This window comes from Lipophrys pholis (genome assembly GCF_963383615.2).
Source record: "Lipophrys pholis genome assembly, chromosome: 14".
Taxonomy (NCBI): Eukaryota; Metazoa; Chordata; class Actinopteri; order Blenniiformes; family Blenniidae; genus Lipophrys; species Lipophrys pholis.
This window is the reverse complement of record NC_137633.1, coordinates 5,595,148-5,612,218: the sequence shown is the minus strand read 5'-3', so window position 1 is coordinate 5,612,218 and position 17,071 is coordinate 5,595,148. Positions and strand designations below refer to the sequence as shown.

The 17,071-nt window shown below is 38.9% G+C and overlaps 3 protein-coding genes across 6 annotated transcripts; all 3 read left to right on the top strand.

Moving 5' to 3' along the window:
- Positions 1–1,607: 1,607 nt before the first annotated feature.
- LOC308119497 (interferon-gamma-inducible GTPase 10-like) lies at positions 1,608–16,330 on the top strand. 4 transcript variants are annotated; one of them, XM_080479532.1, is made up of 4 exons: positions 1,608–1,786; positions 3,353–3,440; positions 4,186–4,764; positions 5,469–8,293. In XM_080479532.1, the coding sequence occupies exons 3-4, from the start codon at positions 4,200–4,202 to the stop codon at positions 6,104–6,106; spliced, it is 1,203 nt and encodes a 400-aa protein (XP_080335658.1). In that variant the 5' UTR covers positions 1,608–1,786; positions 3,353–3,440; positions 4,186–4,199; the 3' UTR covers positions 6,107–8,293. The 4 variants fall into 4 exon arrangements, 3 of the variants coding, with proteins under 3 accessions (XP_080335658.1, XP_080335657.1, XP_080335656.1); XM_080479531.1 differs by having other exon boundaries at positions 1,620–1,786; positions 3,365–3,440; XR_013935960.1 differs by lacking the exon at positions 1,608–1,786 and adding an exon at positions 15,917–16,330 and having other exon boundaries at positions 3,274–3,440; positions 5,469–6,537.
- On the top strand, positions 11,568–13,300 carry LOC308119648 (interferon-inducible GTPase 5-like; the record flags this gene model as incomplete). Its single annotated transcript, XM_080479796.1, has 2 exons — positions 11,568–12,132; positions 12,429–13,300. The coding sequence occupies 2 exons, from the start codon at positions 11,568–11,570 to the stop codon at positions 13,064–13,066; spliced, it is 1,203 nt and encodes a 400-aa protein (XP_080335922.1). The 3' UTR covers positions 13,067–13,300.
- LOC308119647 (interferon-gamma-inducible GTPase 10-like) lies at positions 13,987–15,220 on the top strand (the record flags this gene model as incomplete). The annotated part of the gene is made up of 3 exons (XM_080479795.1): positions 13,987–14,551; positions 14,848–15,049; positions 15,205–15,220. The coding sequence occupies 3 exons, from the start codon at positions 13,987–13,989 to the stop codon at positions 15,218–15,220; spliced, it is 783 nt and encodes a 260-aa protein (XP_080335921.1).
- Positions 16,331–17,071: the final 741 nt, after the last annotated feature.

Below are 17,071 nucleotides of genomic sequence, written 5' to 3'. Positions count from 1 at the left end.
TTATAAGTTAACTTCAGACAGACCGTTCTTGCCTCTGACAAGTGGACAACACCAGGATATCGTTCTGACAGTATCACCTTTTCATGACTGAACAACAAAATGTCTAAAGGAAAGCGCCACAAGAAAGAGGCCGCTGCTGAAGCCACGTCTGTAAATGAGGACTGGGTCCAGATGGAACTATTATCCGACCCTCGACCAACACTTACATCATCCTTAATACACGACTGTAGTATTTTGACTAAAAGCATTATTGCAGGTATTTTCTACTATCAAATAAACATTACTTTCTTCCATCTGGGTTTGACAATGAATTTCAATATTGGCATAGAAACAGGAAGAAACAGCTGCATTGCTGATTCAAGTTCAAACTCCACCCAACATGAACATCCTGCCACACACATGATTTCCAGATAAGGAAAGGACAGATTCCAGTAACACACACACACACACACACACACACACACACACACACACACACACACACACACACACACACACACACAGGACGGTGTTTCTGCTCCAGTTTCTGCTCTGCTGAGGGAATCCGAGTGAGTTATGATCGGTCTCATTTTTATTTACGGTAATGGAAAAGATTTCTCTCAAAAACAGAATGATCTATACTAATGAAGTTGAATTTCAAGATCTGTGTTTGTGTATCTGTGTTCATGTGTGAGTGAGCGAGAGAGGTACATTTTTGAAAAAAATAATAAAATCTGAGGAATTAAATGTCCATTTTTCATTTTTCAAATGATAGACAGCTTTTAAATTTTTGTTACAGTGCATGAGGACATAACTGAGTTACATCAGCCTGCAGTCATGTTTGTCATGAATCTATCGAGGTTCAGGACTTCACTTTGTTAAATTGTTCAAATCAAAACTGTAAATCCTTCTTTGTTTAACCAGAAAATGATGATTATTCAAGTTTTTCTCAGCTTCTAGGACAGTCATGGAAGATCAATAGGACGTGATTATGAGTGAGGAACTCAAGGAAATTCAAGAAGATAAGCAGAAGAAGCCTTCTCTTCTTGGTCTGGGGTGTGGGGATGGTCTCTCTCTCTCTCTCTCTCTCTCTCTCTCTCTCTCTCTCTCTCTCTCTCTCTCTCTCTCTCTCTCTCTCTCTCTCTCTCTCTCTCTCTCTCTCTCTCTCTCTCTCTCTCTCTCTATCTCTATCTCTCTCTCCTCTCTCATGATTTATGTATTCAACAAATAAACAAATTGCCCAACAAGAAAACTTGGTCAACAATTTTATGTGAATAATTTCCTTGAGGCGAATGTGCTTGGGGTCAAATTGACCTCGACGATAAAAGGTGAGAGCAAAATTTGAGGATTTTTGGAGGGTTAAGGGAGGTACTATCTTTTGTACCCTTGGAGAAACTAAGATACAAGATATATGAAGCCTGAAAATATTTTATTCAGACTTGGAGTCCCTTTATAGAATTTGTAGAAGGTTTTCCCTTTCATTGACATACCTTGTACTGGTTGTACTGAATAGTTACATCCACGAAAACAAGGCTTATAGCTTATTGTTTATTATATGTTTGGTTCTTTCCATGGTGACAGGCGGGGCCCTGCCTCAGCTGACTGGGTGTAACTGGGGTGTAAAGCCAGATTCTCAAAGTGAAACTAAAAGGCTCTTCATTGTCTGGTTGATACAGAACAGCTTCCCTCCTTCCTTCCTTCCAAACTATTATAAAACAGATTGTCCTCCAGGTCCCGATCTTACTGTATCAACGGTCATTCAGGACGCTGCTTCTGCTCCAGCTTCTGCTCTGTGGAGGAAATCCAAGTGAGTAATATTGAGTCTCATTTTGAATGTATTGAACAGATCTTCTCTCTCTCTCTCTCTCTCTCTCTCTCTCTCTCTCTCTCTCTCTCTCTCTCTCTCTCTCTCTCTCTCTCTCTCTCTCTCAAACCATTTGTCCAATCCACAAACGAATATGAATGTATCACAATTGACGTCAGCAACATTCCTAAACAGGCCTGAGAAGATGAAGGATTTCACGAGTTCATCATTGCTTTGATTGTCATTGTCTTCTCTTCTTTGAAAATTTGCAGAACATAAACTGTTTTCTTTTGCTAATTCCTGTAAAAATAAAAGAAGTACTACGCGTCTTACTGCTTTCAGCACGTTCTGAATATTTTACAGACATCCTGTATTTGCTGTTCCAAAACTTAAAGTTATCATTCAAAGTTTTTGATTCTTTTAAAAACAAATATGGGTATCTAGAAATTTGCAATGTTCATTTCTCATTATTGAATGATTGATTGCCTTCAGATGTTACTAATACTAATAATAATACTCGTACTAATAATAATCATAACTTCTTGTATAGCACTTTTTAAAACTCAGTTACAAAGTGCTTTTACATTAAAACCACAATAACATTTGAAACAATGAAATACAAAGCAGACAAAAATAGAGAGAAGAAATAAATACTAAAAACAAGAGAATATCAGTTTATAAAAGCCAAGCGATAAAAATGTGTTTTAAGTTTAGACTTAAACCAGGATACTGAGTTTGCCTGTCTGAGATCCTCTGGCAGGAAATTCCAGAGCCGAGGGGCCCGAATAGCAAACGCTCTGCAAATAGCCCTGTCTTTGAAAGAATGTTGAGTGTTTTGTAATCTACAAAGTTTTTCCTTACTGAGTGTCAGGAGAATTTCCTAATGAAAAGCCTCAGGGAGACAGAATAAACAGCCACAAGATGGCAAACGTTCTGCAAAAAGGGAGTTTTGGGTCAAGGGGGTGCAACGTTTACCCCTGTTTACAATCCGTATGGTTTGAGAATCATGAATGTGCACTCCAAATGCTAGAGGACAGGTCAACTCACTCATTTTCAAGGGATTATTTATGTATTCAACAAATAAACAAATTGCCCAACAAGAAAACTTGGTCAACAATTTTATGTGAATAATTTCCTTGAGGCGAACGTGCTTGGGGTCAAATTGACCTCGAGGACAAAAGGTGAGAGCAAAATTTGAGGATTTTTGGAGGGTTAAGGGAGGTACTATCTTTTGTACCCTTGGAGAAACTAAAATACAAGATATATGAAGCCTGAAAATATTTTACTCAGACTTGGAGTCCCTTTATAGAATTTTTAGGTTTTCCCTTTCATTGACATACCTTGTACTGGTTGTACTGAATAGTTACATCCACGAAAACAAGGCTTATAGCTTATTGCTCCTTATATGTTTGGTTCTTTCCATGGTGACAGGCGGGGCCCTGCCTCAGCTGACTGGGTGTAACTGGGGTGTAAAGCCAAATTCTCAAAGTGAAACTAAAAGGCTCTTCATTGTCTGGTTGATACAGAACAGCTTCCCTCCTTCCTTCCTTCCAAACTATTATAAAACAGATTGTCCTCCAGGTCCCGATCTTACTGTATCAACGGTCATTCAGGACGCTGCTTCTGCTCCAGCTTCTGCTCTGTGGAGGAAATCCAAGTGAGTAATATTGAGTCTCATTTTGAATGTATTGAACAGATTTTCTCTCTCTCTCTCTCTCTCTCTCTCTCAAAATAAACAGTTTTGTTTGACTAGTTTCTGTAAAAATAAAAGAAGTACTACGCGTTGTACTGCTTTCAGTACGCTCTGAATGATTTACATACACCCTGTATTTGCTGTTCCAAAACTTAAAGTTATCATTCAAAGTTTTGTTTTCTTTTAAAAACAAATATGGGTATTTACAAATTTGCATTGTTCATTTCTCATTATCAAATGATTTATTGCCTTCAGATGATCTTATACTGCCCATAGAGGTGCAGAACTTCATATCGCAGTGGCAAAGGAGACCACATTGAGTAAAATGGCCTTGAATTTCAAACATTAAATAAGGCAAATAATATTTGTAGATTGTTTGAAAGAAGTGCAGCCACCACCACTATGTTTCCGATGACTTTTATGTTTGAGGGTCGGCCTACCTGAAAATGTGATGTATACATCAATTACATATTTTTTTTAATTCTTTTGAATAAGAAAATCTGAGAAACTCATTGTCCGTTCAGACAATTGAAAACTTTTACACTTTTGTTACAATGGATGAAGACATAATTGAGTTACATCAGCCTGCAGTCATGTTTGTCATGAATCTATCGAGGTTCAGGACTTCACTTTGTCAGATTTTTTGAATCAAAACTCTGTATCTTTCTTTGTTTAACTTGAAAATGATGGTTATTTCTATGTTTCTCAGCTTCTAGGACAGCCATGGATAATCAATACGACGTGATTACGGGTGACGAACTCAAGGAAATTCAAGAAGCAATGAAGAAAAGTCCTGCAGAAGGAGTTGCACTGATCAATGCATATTTTGATAAGCAGAAGAACACTCCACTAAACATTGCCATCACTGGAGAATCTGGCTCTGGAAAATCCAGCTTTATTAATGCTTTCAGAGGCATTGAAGACGGCGATGAAGGAGCCGCCCCAACTGGAGTTGTTGAAACCACCAAAGAGGTTAAAGCGTATCCTCATCCCAGCCACCCCAACGTCACATTATGGGATCTCCCTGGTGTTGGCACAACCAACTTCCCAGCTGCTGAGTACTTGGAGCTGGTTGGATTTGAGAAGTTTGACTTCTTCATCATCATCTCAGCCTCTCGCTTCAAAGAAAATGACGTGAAACTCGCTCTGGAGATCAACAAGATGGGGAAAAAGTTCTACTTTCTCCGTTCAAAGATCGACAGTGATGTATACAACGAGGAAAGAAAACAGAAGAGAAATTTCGACAGAGAGAAGACTCTCCAAGACATCAGAGAAGACTGCATGAAAGGTAAGTACTTTTTCTATAAAAAACTAAGGAGAGTGTATTGTTCATTTCTCACGAGAGGATTTTTTTAGTTGCTTCTCACTCACTCATTTAGTGAGTTAAACATAAAGAGGAGTTTTGTCTGTTTGAGAAACAAAAACTCAGTTTTACACCCGAGTGAATCAGGATGTGGACTGAAACAGAAAGTATTTTTCCTTATTGAGTGTTGAAATGCTTTGTGACAGTTTGTTGTACACATTGTACACATAATCAGTTTTTTTTCTTATCAAAGCCACACTCATATTTCATATGAAATAAAGAATTATCCTCCTCCCATTCTGGATGAATACAGAAGTATTTTTGTTTAGTTTTTTCTACTTATTCCTGAAGCACTAAAAACATCCTGAGGTAAATGAATAATTGACAGCATCACATCACGCCCAAACTTGTTGTACCTGTCCTGTTCCAACAAGCCAAGAGTTTGAATAGAGGCTAATAGAAACACTCGAATGATTTGTTTGTTGATTCTGTCTCACTAAATTCCACAACACTTTTAACCATCAGTTCGTCTTTTTTTTTTTTTTATAATGCACATTTAAATACACATTTCACTACTTTCCGTTCTCAGTATTTCCTGTATATAACTGTAGATTACTTTGTCTCTTTGTGGGTTTTTTCTCTTCAATTCTTTCTAACAAAATAATTTTCTGTTTCTTTGACACCTGCAGGTCTTCGTGATCAAGGCATTGAGGCGCCACAGGTCTTCCTGGTGTCCAGCTTTGACCTCCACCTCTTTGATTTCCACTTGTTACAGGAGACATTAGAGAGAGAACTTCCTCAACACAAGAGGAATGCATTTCTCTATGCTATGCCCAATATCAGCATGGAGATAATCAAGAAGAAGAAAGATGCTTACCAAGCACAAATCAAGTATCATGCTGCCGTGTCTTCAGCTGTAGCAGCCGTACCGATCCCTGGACTTTCTACTGCTGTTGATCTGGCCTTGGTGGCGGGCGTTGTCGGGCAATATGTGGTCGGGTTTGGGCTTGACGAGAAGTCACTGAAGAGGCTTGCTGCCTCCTCAGGTGTACCATACTCTGACCTGGTTTCTGTCATGACTTCACAACTGGGAGCAACAAAAATCACCCCTGACCTGATTAAGAAGCTGTTGACCCCACTTGGAATGGTAGCAGCATCAATGGCTGCAGAGGAAGTTTCCAGATTCTTCCTTTTAATTGGGATCCCAATAGCAATGTGCCTCTCTGGTTATGCCACATACAAAATTCTGAATTTCTTGCTCGACCTGATTGCTGCTGATGCTCAGAAAGTGTTTGAAAAGGCTGTTAAAAAAAACACTGAAGTGTGATTCTGTGTCACAGGTCAAAGTTGTGTTCACTCCTGTTTTTCTGAGAAGATTAAAGAGTAGTTAATTACGAGTGTAACACAAGAGTATGAGCTGAATATCTGTGTGGACTGTATGTAATGTAAGGGCTCCTCATTTATCGCAGCAAAGATTTATGTATTAGTGTAATCTTAAATATCAACACCTTTTACAAGTAATGTTGACGGCAGGTAACAATCATTGAAACATCTATACCAGCATAATAATCAGATATCTTCAGATTATTGAGTGGTATAATGCAGTGGAATTATAGATTAAACAATATAATTTACAACCTCTACTTATAATTGTGTTATTTTTGTTTGAGCCTTTCCTGAAGTTGATTTATATGACTGGGTTATAATGATATGTGTGTATTATCAGCATCTTTACTGGCCTCTTGTGGTCATATTGAGGTTGTACAACCAGATACTATTAATTTTTAATCATTGTCTTCCGGGGTCAACACCTGTTTGCTCATTGATTGCCCCAGCATATTAGCATATGACGTCAGCGCCACAAAATGTAAACACACAGGTAAAAACAAATATCCAACTTTCAATAATACCATATCTGGCTCCTACAATAGTTGCAGAATAGTTTGTGCATTATACTGACATGTCTGTATGGTGATTTGTGTGCATGCTCCTGGCTGCAGTGCTATACGTGGACATATTTCAGTTGGGAGGAGCTACGAGTGTCACCCAAATATATTTCTTGTGAAACTTGTAATATATTTTGTTGTGTTTATAGTTTAATCGTTAAAATTACACTTTACATTATAACTATTCTTTATAGTCAGTCTGATCATGTGACAGCTGTCAGTGAAAAGCATAACCATGTTGGAAACGTACACAGGACCAAAGCAACTGTTATCATTCATTATTATACCAACGACTCCAGAGGAGACAGATTGACGAAAGCAACTCTGAACAAAACAGCAACCACTGACTCTGTCAGTCATTTAACTGATGATCCACCACCACACAGCATTCCCAAATATCAACAGCAACTGTGCAAGTGTAAACAACATTTACATAAGATGTACTACTACTACTACTACTACTTATTATAATTATTATCATTATTATATTTTATTTATTTAACCGTTTACCATACTGACTGTGTTATAGTGGGGGTATCAGTTCTGCCTGAGTACATTTGGTGGTGTTGGTGCGCCACCTACTGGCAGCAGGATTGGAGTTACTGTCCTGACAAATGGGGCCATGAGAGAAAGGTGTGTCTTCAAATAGCATAAATTAATGTACATGTGCTAATTCCTGTTAACTGACATTTATCTGAGGGATTCGTGTTTTGTGAGTTAAAGTCCAGCAGGTGTCACTGTGGACTATGTACATTTATGTCACTTGTTCAATATGAATATGTTTTATTGTGTTTTGATTTGAGATATTTCATTTTGTCGCGATCATTCTCTGGTCCATTGGTTTGATATTTGTGACTTTCTTGTTGTAGGACTCAACACACAAACAAACCAAAATAGAAATGAGCTGTGGTTAAAGTTGTGTCAAGGAAGTTTGTCGACCACGACTAATGCAAGATATAGATTAATCCATTATAACCTTCTTCACCAACTCTATATCACACCAAAGATATAAACCTGAGCGACAAGACACGTGTTGGATGTGGTACAGAAGAGGACTCAATTATGCACTGCACCTGGTCATGTACGAAGCTTGATACTGTTTGGCAGGACTTTAGTGACGTCACAACAAAACTTGCAAGATTTGCCTTCCCACCGGACCCACAAATCTGCCGACTGGGGAACTTTACAACAATCAAAGCACATTTTCTGAACATTAGAAGTGAAGATCAGCCAGGCCTGTACAGGAACATGGGGCTCCTTCAGTTAGTAGTAGCTTCTTAAACTTTACAAACTAAAGAGAAGTAATGATGCTTATGCAAGTTATTATTAGAGACAGTGTGCCAAAGATCCAATTGATGGATCATATTGGGATAATGCAGGATTATCACCTCTGTCAGACATAATGGTATTGTTCATTCTGATCTTTGTACATTCAGTAGATTGGTTCAAGTCCTATTTTGGACTTTAAATGGAGAAAATGAAAAAGAATAATAATAAGGGAGGAGTCCATTCTTTCATGCTTACTGTGACATCCTGAATACTGATTAATAAAGTTCAATCTTAAGGTTAAAATGCATGGACTCATTTTTCATCATTTCCAAGTTAATATGTTCCTGATTTCCTTAATATGAGAAGGGTGTCTTGGAAACTTACTTCATGTGATCTTAGACAGAAGTGCCTGGCTCAAAGACACCACAGGTTCCTCACAAAAAAGAAATAGAAATTTTCAAATGGTTGATAGTTGAATATTGCCTGATATATCCCCCTGACTCCATGTTTTCTTTTGCCCTGACGGTGCTGGATTTTGTGTGTAGTTACCTCTCAGATTCACCCTCTTGTCCGTACAACTGTCCTCAATTTGCTCAATAACCGTCTGAACAATCAAAACTAATTAGTTGGTTCTTGGTGAAAAGGTCAAACTCTTCTAATCGTTGCTTCCTGATGCTCAAAGTGGCTGCCAGTGCAAAAACCAAGCTGCACCTGATCCCACTGCCCTAGAATACCATGTATTATTCTTACCAGGAAAGAATATTGTGTTTCCTCACAGTGATCCAGGAGTGCAAAGAGGTTTTAGCAAAGCATAACATGAATAGTGATGAGAATGAAGAAAAGCTGGACATAGTCACTTAGGATTTGATCCACAACAATACTCAAACACCGTGTTGGCAGACCATGAAATTATCTTCTGCTCTATAAATGTTTCAGGACGTCTCAGTGTCATTCACCCAGCTCGGCCCAGACGATCTGAAACATCCCAGAAATCCAGGGTTTGATCTCAGGAAACAGAGTTTGTGCTTGAATTTCTGCTATTGATACTTGAAGGACGTTGCTCAACAAACGCGATGACACAACACTCCTCTGGCACATTACAAGGGTGAAACACTGTCAGCATGTCGTGGTGACTTGCAGCCAAATCAGGTATTCTGTTTTTGTTGGTTTTAGTCGCTCACGACTGAGTGTCAACCGGGAAGAAAGAAACCAAAAGTGATGATAAAAATGTTGAAAGAGATGCAGAGGAAGCAGCAGCACGCTCTCATTGCATGGCATGCCAGCACGGTTTGGGAAGGATTGTACAACCAGGGCGTGGCTGAGCCAGCACCAGACCTCCCACAGTGCACATTTTTGTCTCTTCACCATATTTGAATGAGAAATGAAAACAATCGAAGTTGGAGAAGTTGGAGCAGCAGTGTGTGAGGACGTGTTTGTGCAGAACTCCTGACTGGAATGACCCTTTTTAAAGAATCATACTTTTATAAGTTAACTTCAGACAGACCGTTCTTGCCTCTGACAAGTGGACAACACCAGGATATCGTTCTGACAGTATCACCTTTTCATGACTGAACAACAAAATGTCTAAAGGAAAGCGCCACAAGAAAGAGGCCGCTGCTGAAGCCACGTCTGTAAATGAGGACTGGGTCCAGACGGAATTATTATCCGACCCTCGACCAACACTTACATCATCCTTAATACACGACTGTAGTATTTTGACTAAAAGCATTATTTCAGGTATTTTCTAATATCAAATAAACATTACTTTCTTCCATCTGGGTTTGATAATGAATTTCAATATTGGCATAGAAACAGGAAGAAACAGCTGCATTGCTGATTCAAGTTCAAACTCCACCCAACATGAACATCCTGCCACACACATGATTTCCAGATAAGGAAAGGACAGATTCCAGAAACATAAACACGCACACACGCACGCACGCACGCACGCACGCACGCACGCACGCACGCACGCACGCACACGCACACACACACACACACACACACACAGACACACACACACACACAGGACGGTGTTTCTGCTCCAGTTTCTGCTCTGTTGAGGGAATCCGAGTGAGTTATGATCGGTCTCATTTTTATTTACGGTAATGGAAAAGATTTCTCTCAAAAACAGAATGAACTATACTAATGAAGTTGAATTTCAAGATCTGTGTTTGTGTATCTGTGTTCATGTGTGAGACCCAACATGAACATCCTGTCACACACCATATAAGGAAGGGGCAGACTCCAGCAGCCCGCCCGCCCGCGCGCGCACACACACACACACACACACACACACACACACACACACACACACACACACACACACACACACACACCGAACAAAGGCACAATGGTAATGGGAACATTTTCAGTGTATTTAATTATCATATTTGACTAATTAAACTTTTCATTTTCCAATACAATTTGACATTTTTCACAATTCCTTCTATATTTTCTTCCTTTTGACATTATTCCTAATAAATCAAATTCATTCTTACCCTTTTTTCCCCCTAATGAGCTGTCAGTTGATACAAGTAGAATGAACAAATATGGAATTTGCCCCCAAATTGTGGTTCGATCAAATAATATGAGGATATATCAAACATCCTAAACACGTGAAAAGTATCACCACGTTTATGATCAGTGTCCTATATCCTGATTCTTGGTGCTACCAGCATCCACAGCTCTCCACCACCATGTCCTCGTAATGCTTGTAGACCACGTTGCTCCAAGTCATAAACACACAAAGAGGAAGTTGCATGAGTTTCGGATCAAGCATGAAGACGTTAGAATGAACCATTGTTCGACTCCGGGTAGTTCCGTGTGTGTGTGTGTGTGTGTGTGTGTGTGTGTGTGCGTCACCCTTCTTACTTACCTAGACTACAATCCTCAGCTCAGACATTTTGTGACTGTCTTGCGATTCTATATTAAATCTTTGTGAGTTAAATATTCTGCAACTGCTATTATTATTCTTATCATACAATTTTATTATACAATTATTTAATTTATTTGTTTATTAAATGTTTGGTTCTTGGTTCCATGGTGACAGGCGGGGCCTGCCTCAGGTGACTGGGCATTACTGTGGTATAAAGCCAATTTCTCAACGTGAAACTAGAAGGCTCCTCAGTGTCTAGCTGATAAGATCCCTTTCTTCCCTGTCAGGACGGTGTTTCTGCTCCAGCTTCTGCTCTGTGGAGGAAATCCAAGTGAGTTCTAATCTGTCTCATTTTGAATTTATTGAACAGATTTCTCTCAAAAAAACAGAATAAACTATGCTAATGAAGTTGAATTTAAAGATCTGTGTTTGTGTATCTGTGTTTATGTGTGAGTGAGAGAGAGAGGTAGATTATTTTTAAATATTAAAATCTGAAGAATTAAATGTCCATTTAAAATTTTTCAAATGATATACATTTGCAGTTACACTGCATGAAGACATAATTGAGTTTGTCATGAATCTATCGAGGTTCAGGACTTCACTTTGTTAAATTGTTCAAATCAAAACTGTATATCCTTCTTTGTTTAACCAGAAAATGATGGTTATTTCTATGTTTCTCAGCTTCTAGGACAGCCATGGATAATCAATACGACGTGATTACGGGTGACGAACTCAAGGAAATTCAAGAAGCAATAAAGAAAAGTCCTGCTGAAGGAGTTGAACTGGTCAAAGTGTATTTAGATAAGAAGGAGAACACTCCACTAAACATTGCCATCACTGGAGAATCTGGCTCTGGAAAATCCAGCTTTATTAATGCTTTCAGAGGCATTGAAGACGGCGATGAAGGAGCCGCCCCAACTGGAGTTGTTGAAACCACCAAAGAGGTTAAAGGGTATCCTCATCCCAGCCTCCCCAATGTCACATTATGGGATCTCCCTGGTGTTGGCACAACCAAGTTCCCAGCTAATAAGTACTTGGAGCTGGTTGGATTTGAGAAGTTTGACTTCTTCATCATCATCTCAGCCTCTCGCTTCAAAGAAAACGACGTGAAACTCGCTCTGGAGATCAACAGGATGGGGAAAAAGTTCTACTTTCTCCGTTCGCAGATCGACATTGATTTATCCAAGGCAAAAAGAAGTCAGAAGAGCAATTTCAACAGAAAGAAGACTCTCGAAGTCATCAGAGAAGACTGCATTAAAGGTAAGTACTCTTTTTAAATTACTAAGTAGAGAGTATTGTGTTCATGTTTCACCAGAGAATCCGTCCAGAGTGTACCCTGCCATTGCCTATTGTAAATAGGTCTCAGCCCTGCACAACCCTGGGTTGGATGAAGTGGTAGAGATGATGATGGTGCAACTTCAAGGCAGACATTACCTGACAAATACAATTAAAAAGCAACATAACTGAGAATAAATGCATTTTAAATTTTAGTTTCAGTCTTTTTTCTCTTCAAATCTTTCCAACAATATGATTGTCTGTTTCTTTGACACCTGCAGGTCTTCGTGATCAAGGCTTTGAGGCTCCACAGGTCTTCCTGGTGTCCAGCATTAAGTCCGACCTCTTTGATTTCCACTTGTTACAGGAGACATTAGAGAGAGAACTTCCTCGACACAAGAGTAATGCATTTCTCTATGCAATGCCCAATATCAGCATGGAGATAATCAAGAAGAAGAAAGATGCTTACCAAGCACAAATCAAATATTATGTGCTTCTATCTTCAGCTGTAGCAGCCGTACCGATCCCTGGACTTTCTACTGCTGTTGATCTGACCTTGGTGGCATGTCTTGTCACAAAATATGTCTTCGGGTTTGGGCTTGATGTGAATTCACTGAAGAGGCTTGCTGCCTCCTCAGGTGTACCATACTCTGACCTGGTTTCTGTCATTACTTCACAACTGGGAGCAACAGAAATCACCCCTGACCTCATTCAGAAGCTGTTGACCCCACTTGCAATGGTAGCAGTATTAATGGCTGCAGAGGAAGTTTCCAGACTCCTCCTTTTTATTGGGATCCCAATAGCAATGTGCCTCTCTGGTTATACCACTTACAAAATTCTGAATTATTTGCTCGACCTGATTGCTGCTGATGCTCAGAAAGTGTTTGAAAAGGCTGTTAAAAAAAACACTGAAGTGTGATTCTGTGTCACAGGTCAAAGTCGTGTTCACTCCTGTTTTTCTGAGCAGATTAAATAGGAGTTAATTACGAGTGTAACACAAGAGTATGAGCTGAATATCTGTGTGGACTGTATGTAATGTAAGGGCTCCTCATTTATCGCAGCAAAGATTTATGTATTAGTGTAATCTTAAACATCAACACCTTTTACAAGTAATGTTGACAGTGGGTGACAATCATTTAAACATCTATACCAGCATAACAATCAGATGTATATTATCAAAGTCTTCACTGACCTCTTGTGGTCATATTGAGGTTGTACAACAAGATATTATTCATTTTTCAATCATTGTTTTTCTTTGTTCTTAGTTTCCTGTTGAAATTTGCAAGCAGTCGTGTAACAAAAGTATATTTTTTGTTTTGTTGTCGTTTATGTTATTAGTTTGGTTGAAGAGACGTTGAGTTGTTTTATGAGGCTTGATGGAGATTTATTGCGTTCATGTGGGCACATTGAGGATCTACAACAGTAATCATTCAGATTTTGATGATTTCTCTCACTTTTGAATGAATACTGTTGCGGGGAGAGGGGGGGGGCACAAAGGATCATGGGAAATGCTTGTAATTTTGTTTATGAGTTGCTCTAGTTACATTTCAGTTGAACTGTTAAAGATCTGTGTTTGTGTATCTGTGTTTATGTGTGAGTGAGAGAGAGAGGTAGATTATTTTTAAATATTAAAATCTGAAGAATTAAATGTCCATTTAAAATTTTTCAAATGATATACATTTGCAGTTACACTGCATGAAGACATAATTGAGTTTGTCATGAATCTATCGAGGTTCAGGACTTCACTTTGTTAAATTGTTCAAATCAAAACTGTATATCCTTCTTTGTTTAACCAGAAAATGATGGTTATTTCTATGTTTCTCAGCTTCTGGGACAGCCATGGATAATCAATACGACGTGATTACGGGTGACGAACTCAAGGAAATTCAAGAAGCAATAAAGAAAAGTCCTGCTGAAGGAGTTGAACTGGTCAAAGTGTATTTAGATAAGAAGGAGAACACTCCACTAAACATTGCCATCACTGGAGAATCTGGCTCTGGAAAATCCAGCTTTATTAATGCTTTCAGAGGCATTGAAGACGGCGATGAAGGAGCCGCCCCAACTGGAGTTGTTGAAACCACCAAAGAGGTTAAAGCGTATCCTCATCCCAGCCTCCCCAATGTCATATTATGGGATCTCCCTGGTGTTGGCACAACCAAGTTCCCAGCTGATAAGTACTTGGAGCTGGTTGGATTTGAGAAGTTTGACTTCTTCATCATCATCTCAGCCTCTCGCTTCAAAGAAAACGACGTGAAACTCGCTCTGGAGATCAACAGGATGGGGAAAAAGTTCTACTTTCTCCGTTCGCAGATCGACATTGATTTATCCAAGGCAAAAAGAAGTCAGAAGAGCAATTTCAACAGAAAGAAGACTCTCGAAGTCATCAGAGAAGACTGCATTAAAGGTAAGTACTCTTTTTAAATTACTAAGTAGAGAGTATTGTGTTCATGTTTCACCAGAGAATCCGTCCAGAGTGTACCCTGCCATTGCCTATTGTAAATAGGTCTCAGCCCTGCACAACCCTGGGTTGGATGAAGTGGTAGAGATGATGATGGTGCAACTTCAAGGCAGACATTACCTGACAAATACAATTAAAAAGCAACATAACTGAGAATAAATGCATTTTAAATTTTAGTTTCAGTCTTTTTTCTCTTCAAATCTTTCCAACAATATGATTGTCTGTTTCTTTGACACCTGCAGGTCTTCGTGATCAAGGCTTTGAGGCTCCACAGGTCTTCCTGGTTTCCAGCATTAAGTCCGACCTCTTTGATTTCCACTTGTTACAGGAGACATTAGAGAGAGAACTTCCTCGACACAAGAGTAATGCATTTCTCTATGCAATGCCCAATATCAGCATGGAGATAATCAAGAAGAAGAAAGATGCTTACCAAGCACAAATCAAGTATTATGTGCTTCTATCTTCAGCTGTAGCAGCCGTACCGATCCCTGGACTTTCTACTGCTGTTGATCTGACCTTGGTGGCATGTCTTGTCACAAAATATGTCTTCGGGTTTAGGCTTGATGTGAATTCACTGAAGAGGCTTGCTGCCTCCTCAGGTGTACCATACTCTGACCTGGTTTCTGTCATTACTTCACAACTGGGAGCAACAAAAATCACCCCTGACCTCATTCAGAAGCTGTTGACCCCACTTGGAACGGTAGCAGCATTAATAGCTGCAGAGGACGTTTCCAGATTCTTCCTTTTTATTGGGATCCCAATAGCAATGTGCCTCTCTGGTTATACCACTTACAAAATTCTGAATTATTTGCTCGACCTGATTGCTGCTGATGCTCAGAAAGTGTTTGAAAAGGCTGTTAAAAAAAACACTGAAGTGTGATTCTGTGTCACAGGTCAAAGTTGTGTTCACTCCTGTTTTTCTGAGAAGATTAAAGAGTAGTTAATTACGAGTGTAACACAAGAGTATGAGCTGAATATCTGTGTGGACTGTATGTAATGTAAGGGCTCCTCATTTATCGCAGCAAAGATTTATGTATTAGTGTAATCTTAAATATCAACACCTTTTACAAGTAATGTTGACGGCAGGTAACAATCATTGAAACATCTATACCAGCATAATAATCAGATATCTTCAGATTATTGAGTGGTATAATGCAGTGGAATTATAGATTAAACAATATAATTTACAACCTCTACTTATAATTGTGTTATTTTTGTTTGAGCCTTTCCTGAAGTTGATTTATATGACTGGGTTATAATGATATGTGTGTATTATCAGCATCTTTACTGGCCTCTTGTGGTCATATTGAGGTTGTACAACCAGATACTATTAATTTTTAATCATTGTTTTTCTTTGTTTTCAGTATCCAGTGGAAATTTGTAAGCAGTCGTGTAACAAAAGTATATTTCTGTTTTGTTGTTGTTTATGTTATTAGTTTGGTTCAAGAGACGATGAGTTGTTTTCTGAGGCCTGATGATGTTTGTTGCTTTCATGTGGACACATTGAGGATCTACAACATTAATCATTTAGACTTTGATGATTTCTCTCACTTGGTAATGAATACTTTAGCTTTCAGCAAGGCTTTTTACCCCAAAATAGAATGAAGTATTTTCAAGAGTACTTATTTTGTGGTCACGTCTTTTGCGATGGGTCTTATTACATTAATAATCATTTGTAACCAGAACTTACATTTTACTATATAATAATAAAGCTACTTAATTCAAGCTTCTGCAATGGCGTCATTCATATTTTTTTGTGGGGTCTAATAAAGCTGCCAAAGGGTCCTGGACAGGTAAATCACAAGGAGCACCTGATAGCGATATGGTTACTTTAGGGCCACCAGTTACAGACAATTTCATATTGGTAGAAAATATGGACAAAGAAGCTATATTACAAAATGATTAATAAGAATAATGTGGTTGCTGTAAAGTCACTACTATCAGCAATGATGTGCTGGTGATTGATTGATTGATTGATTGATTTTGTGAAAATACTAAAATGGCTGCAATTAATGAGGTTTTCAGTGACCTGGGTGGAATTTGAATTTTCCCATATTTCCTATTTAGAAAACTGAGTCCACAGATCCGGTACGATACAAAAGTCTTAATTTCAGTGCAAAAGGATATTAGATGAAAATCATCAGAAAACAAAACACGAGCATTGCCTCACAAACTCTGCCAAAGCGGTCAAAAACCTGTGCTACCCTTCCGGGGTCAACACCTGTTTGCTCATTGATTGCCCCAGCATATTAGCATATGACGTCAGCGCCACAAAATGTAAACACACAGGTACAAACAAATACCCAACTTTCAATAATACCATATCTGGCTCCTACAATAGTTGCAGAATAGTTTGTGCATTATATTGACATGTCTGTATGGTGATTTGTGTGCATGCTCCTGGCTGCAGTGCTATACGTGGACATATTTCAGTTGGGAGGAGCTACGAGTGTCACCCAAATATAT

Bases quoted from the DNA above. Each gene is read 5' to 3' on its own strand.
- LOC308119497 (XM_080479532.1), top strand. From the start codon at position 4,200: ATGGATAATCAATACGACGTGATTACGGGTGACGAACTCAAGGAAATT. The intron at 4,765-5,468 runs GTAAGTACTTTT...TGACACCTGCAG, and splicing joins CAGAGAAGACTGCATGAAAG to GTCTTCGTGATCAAGGCATT.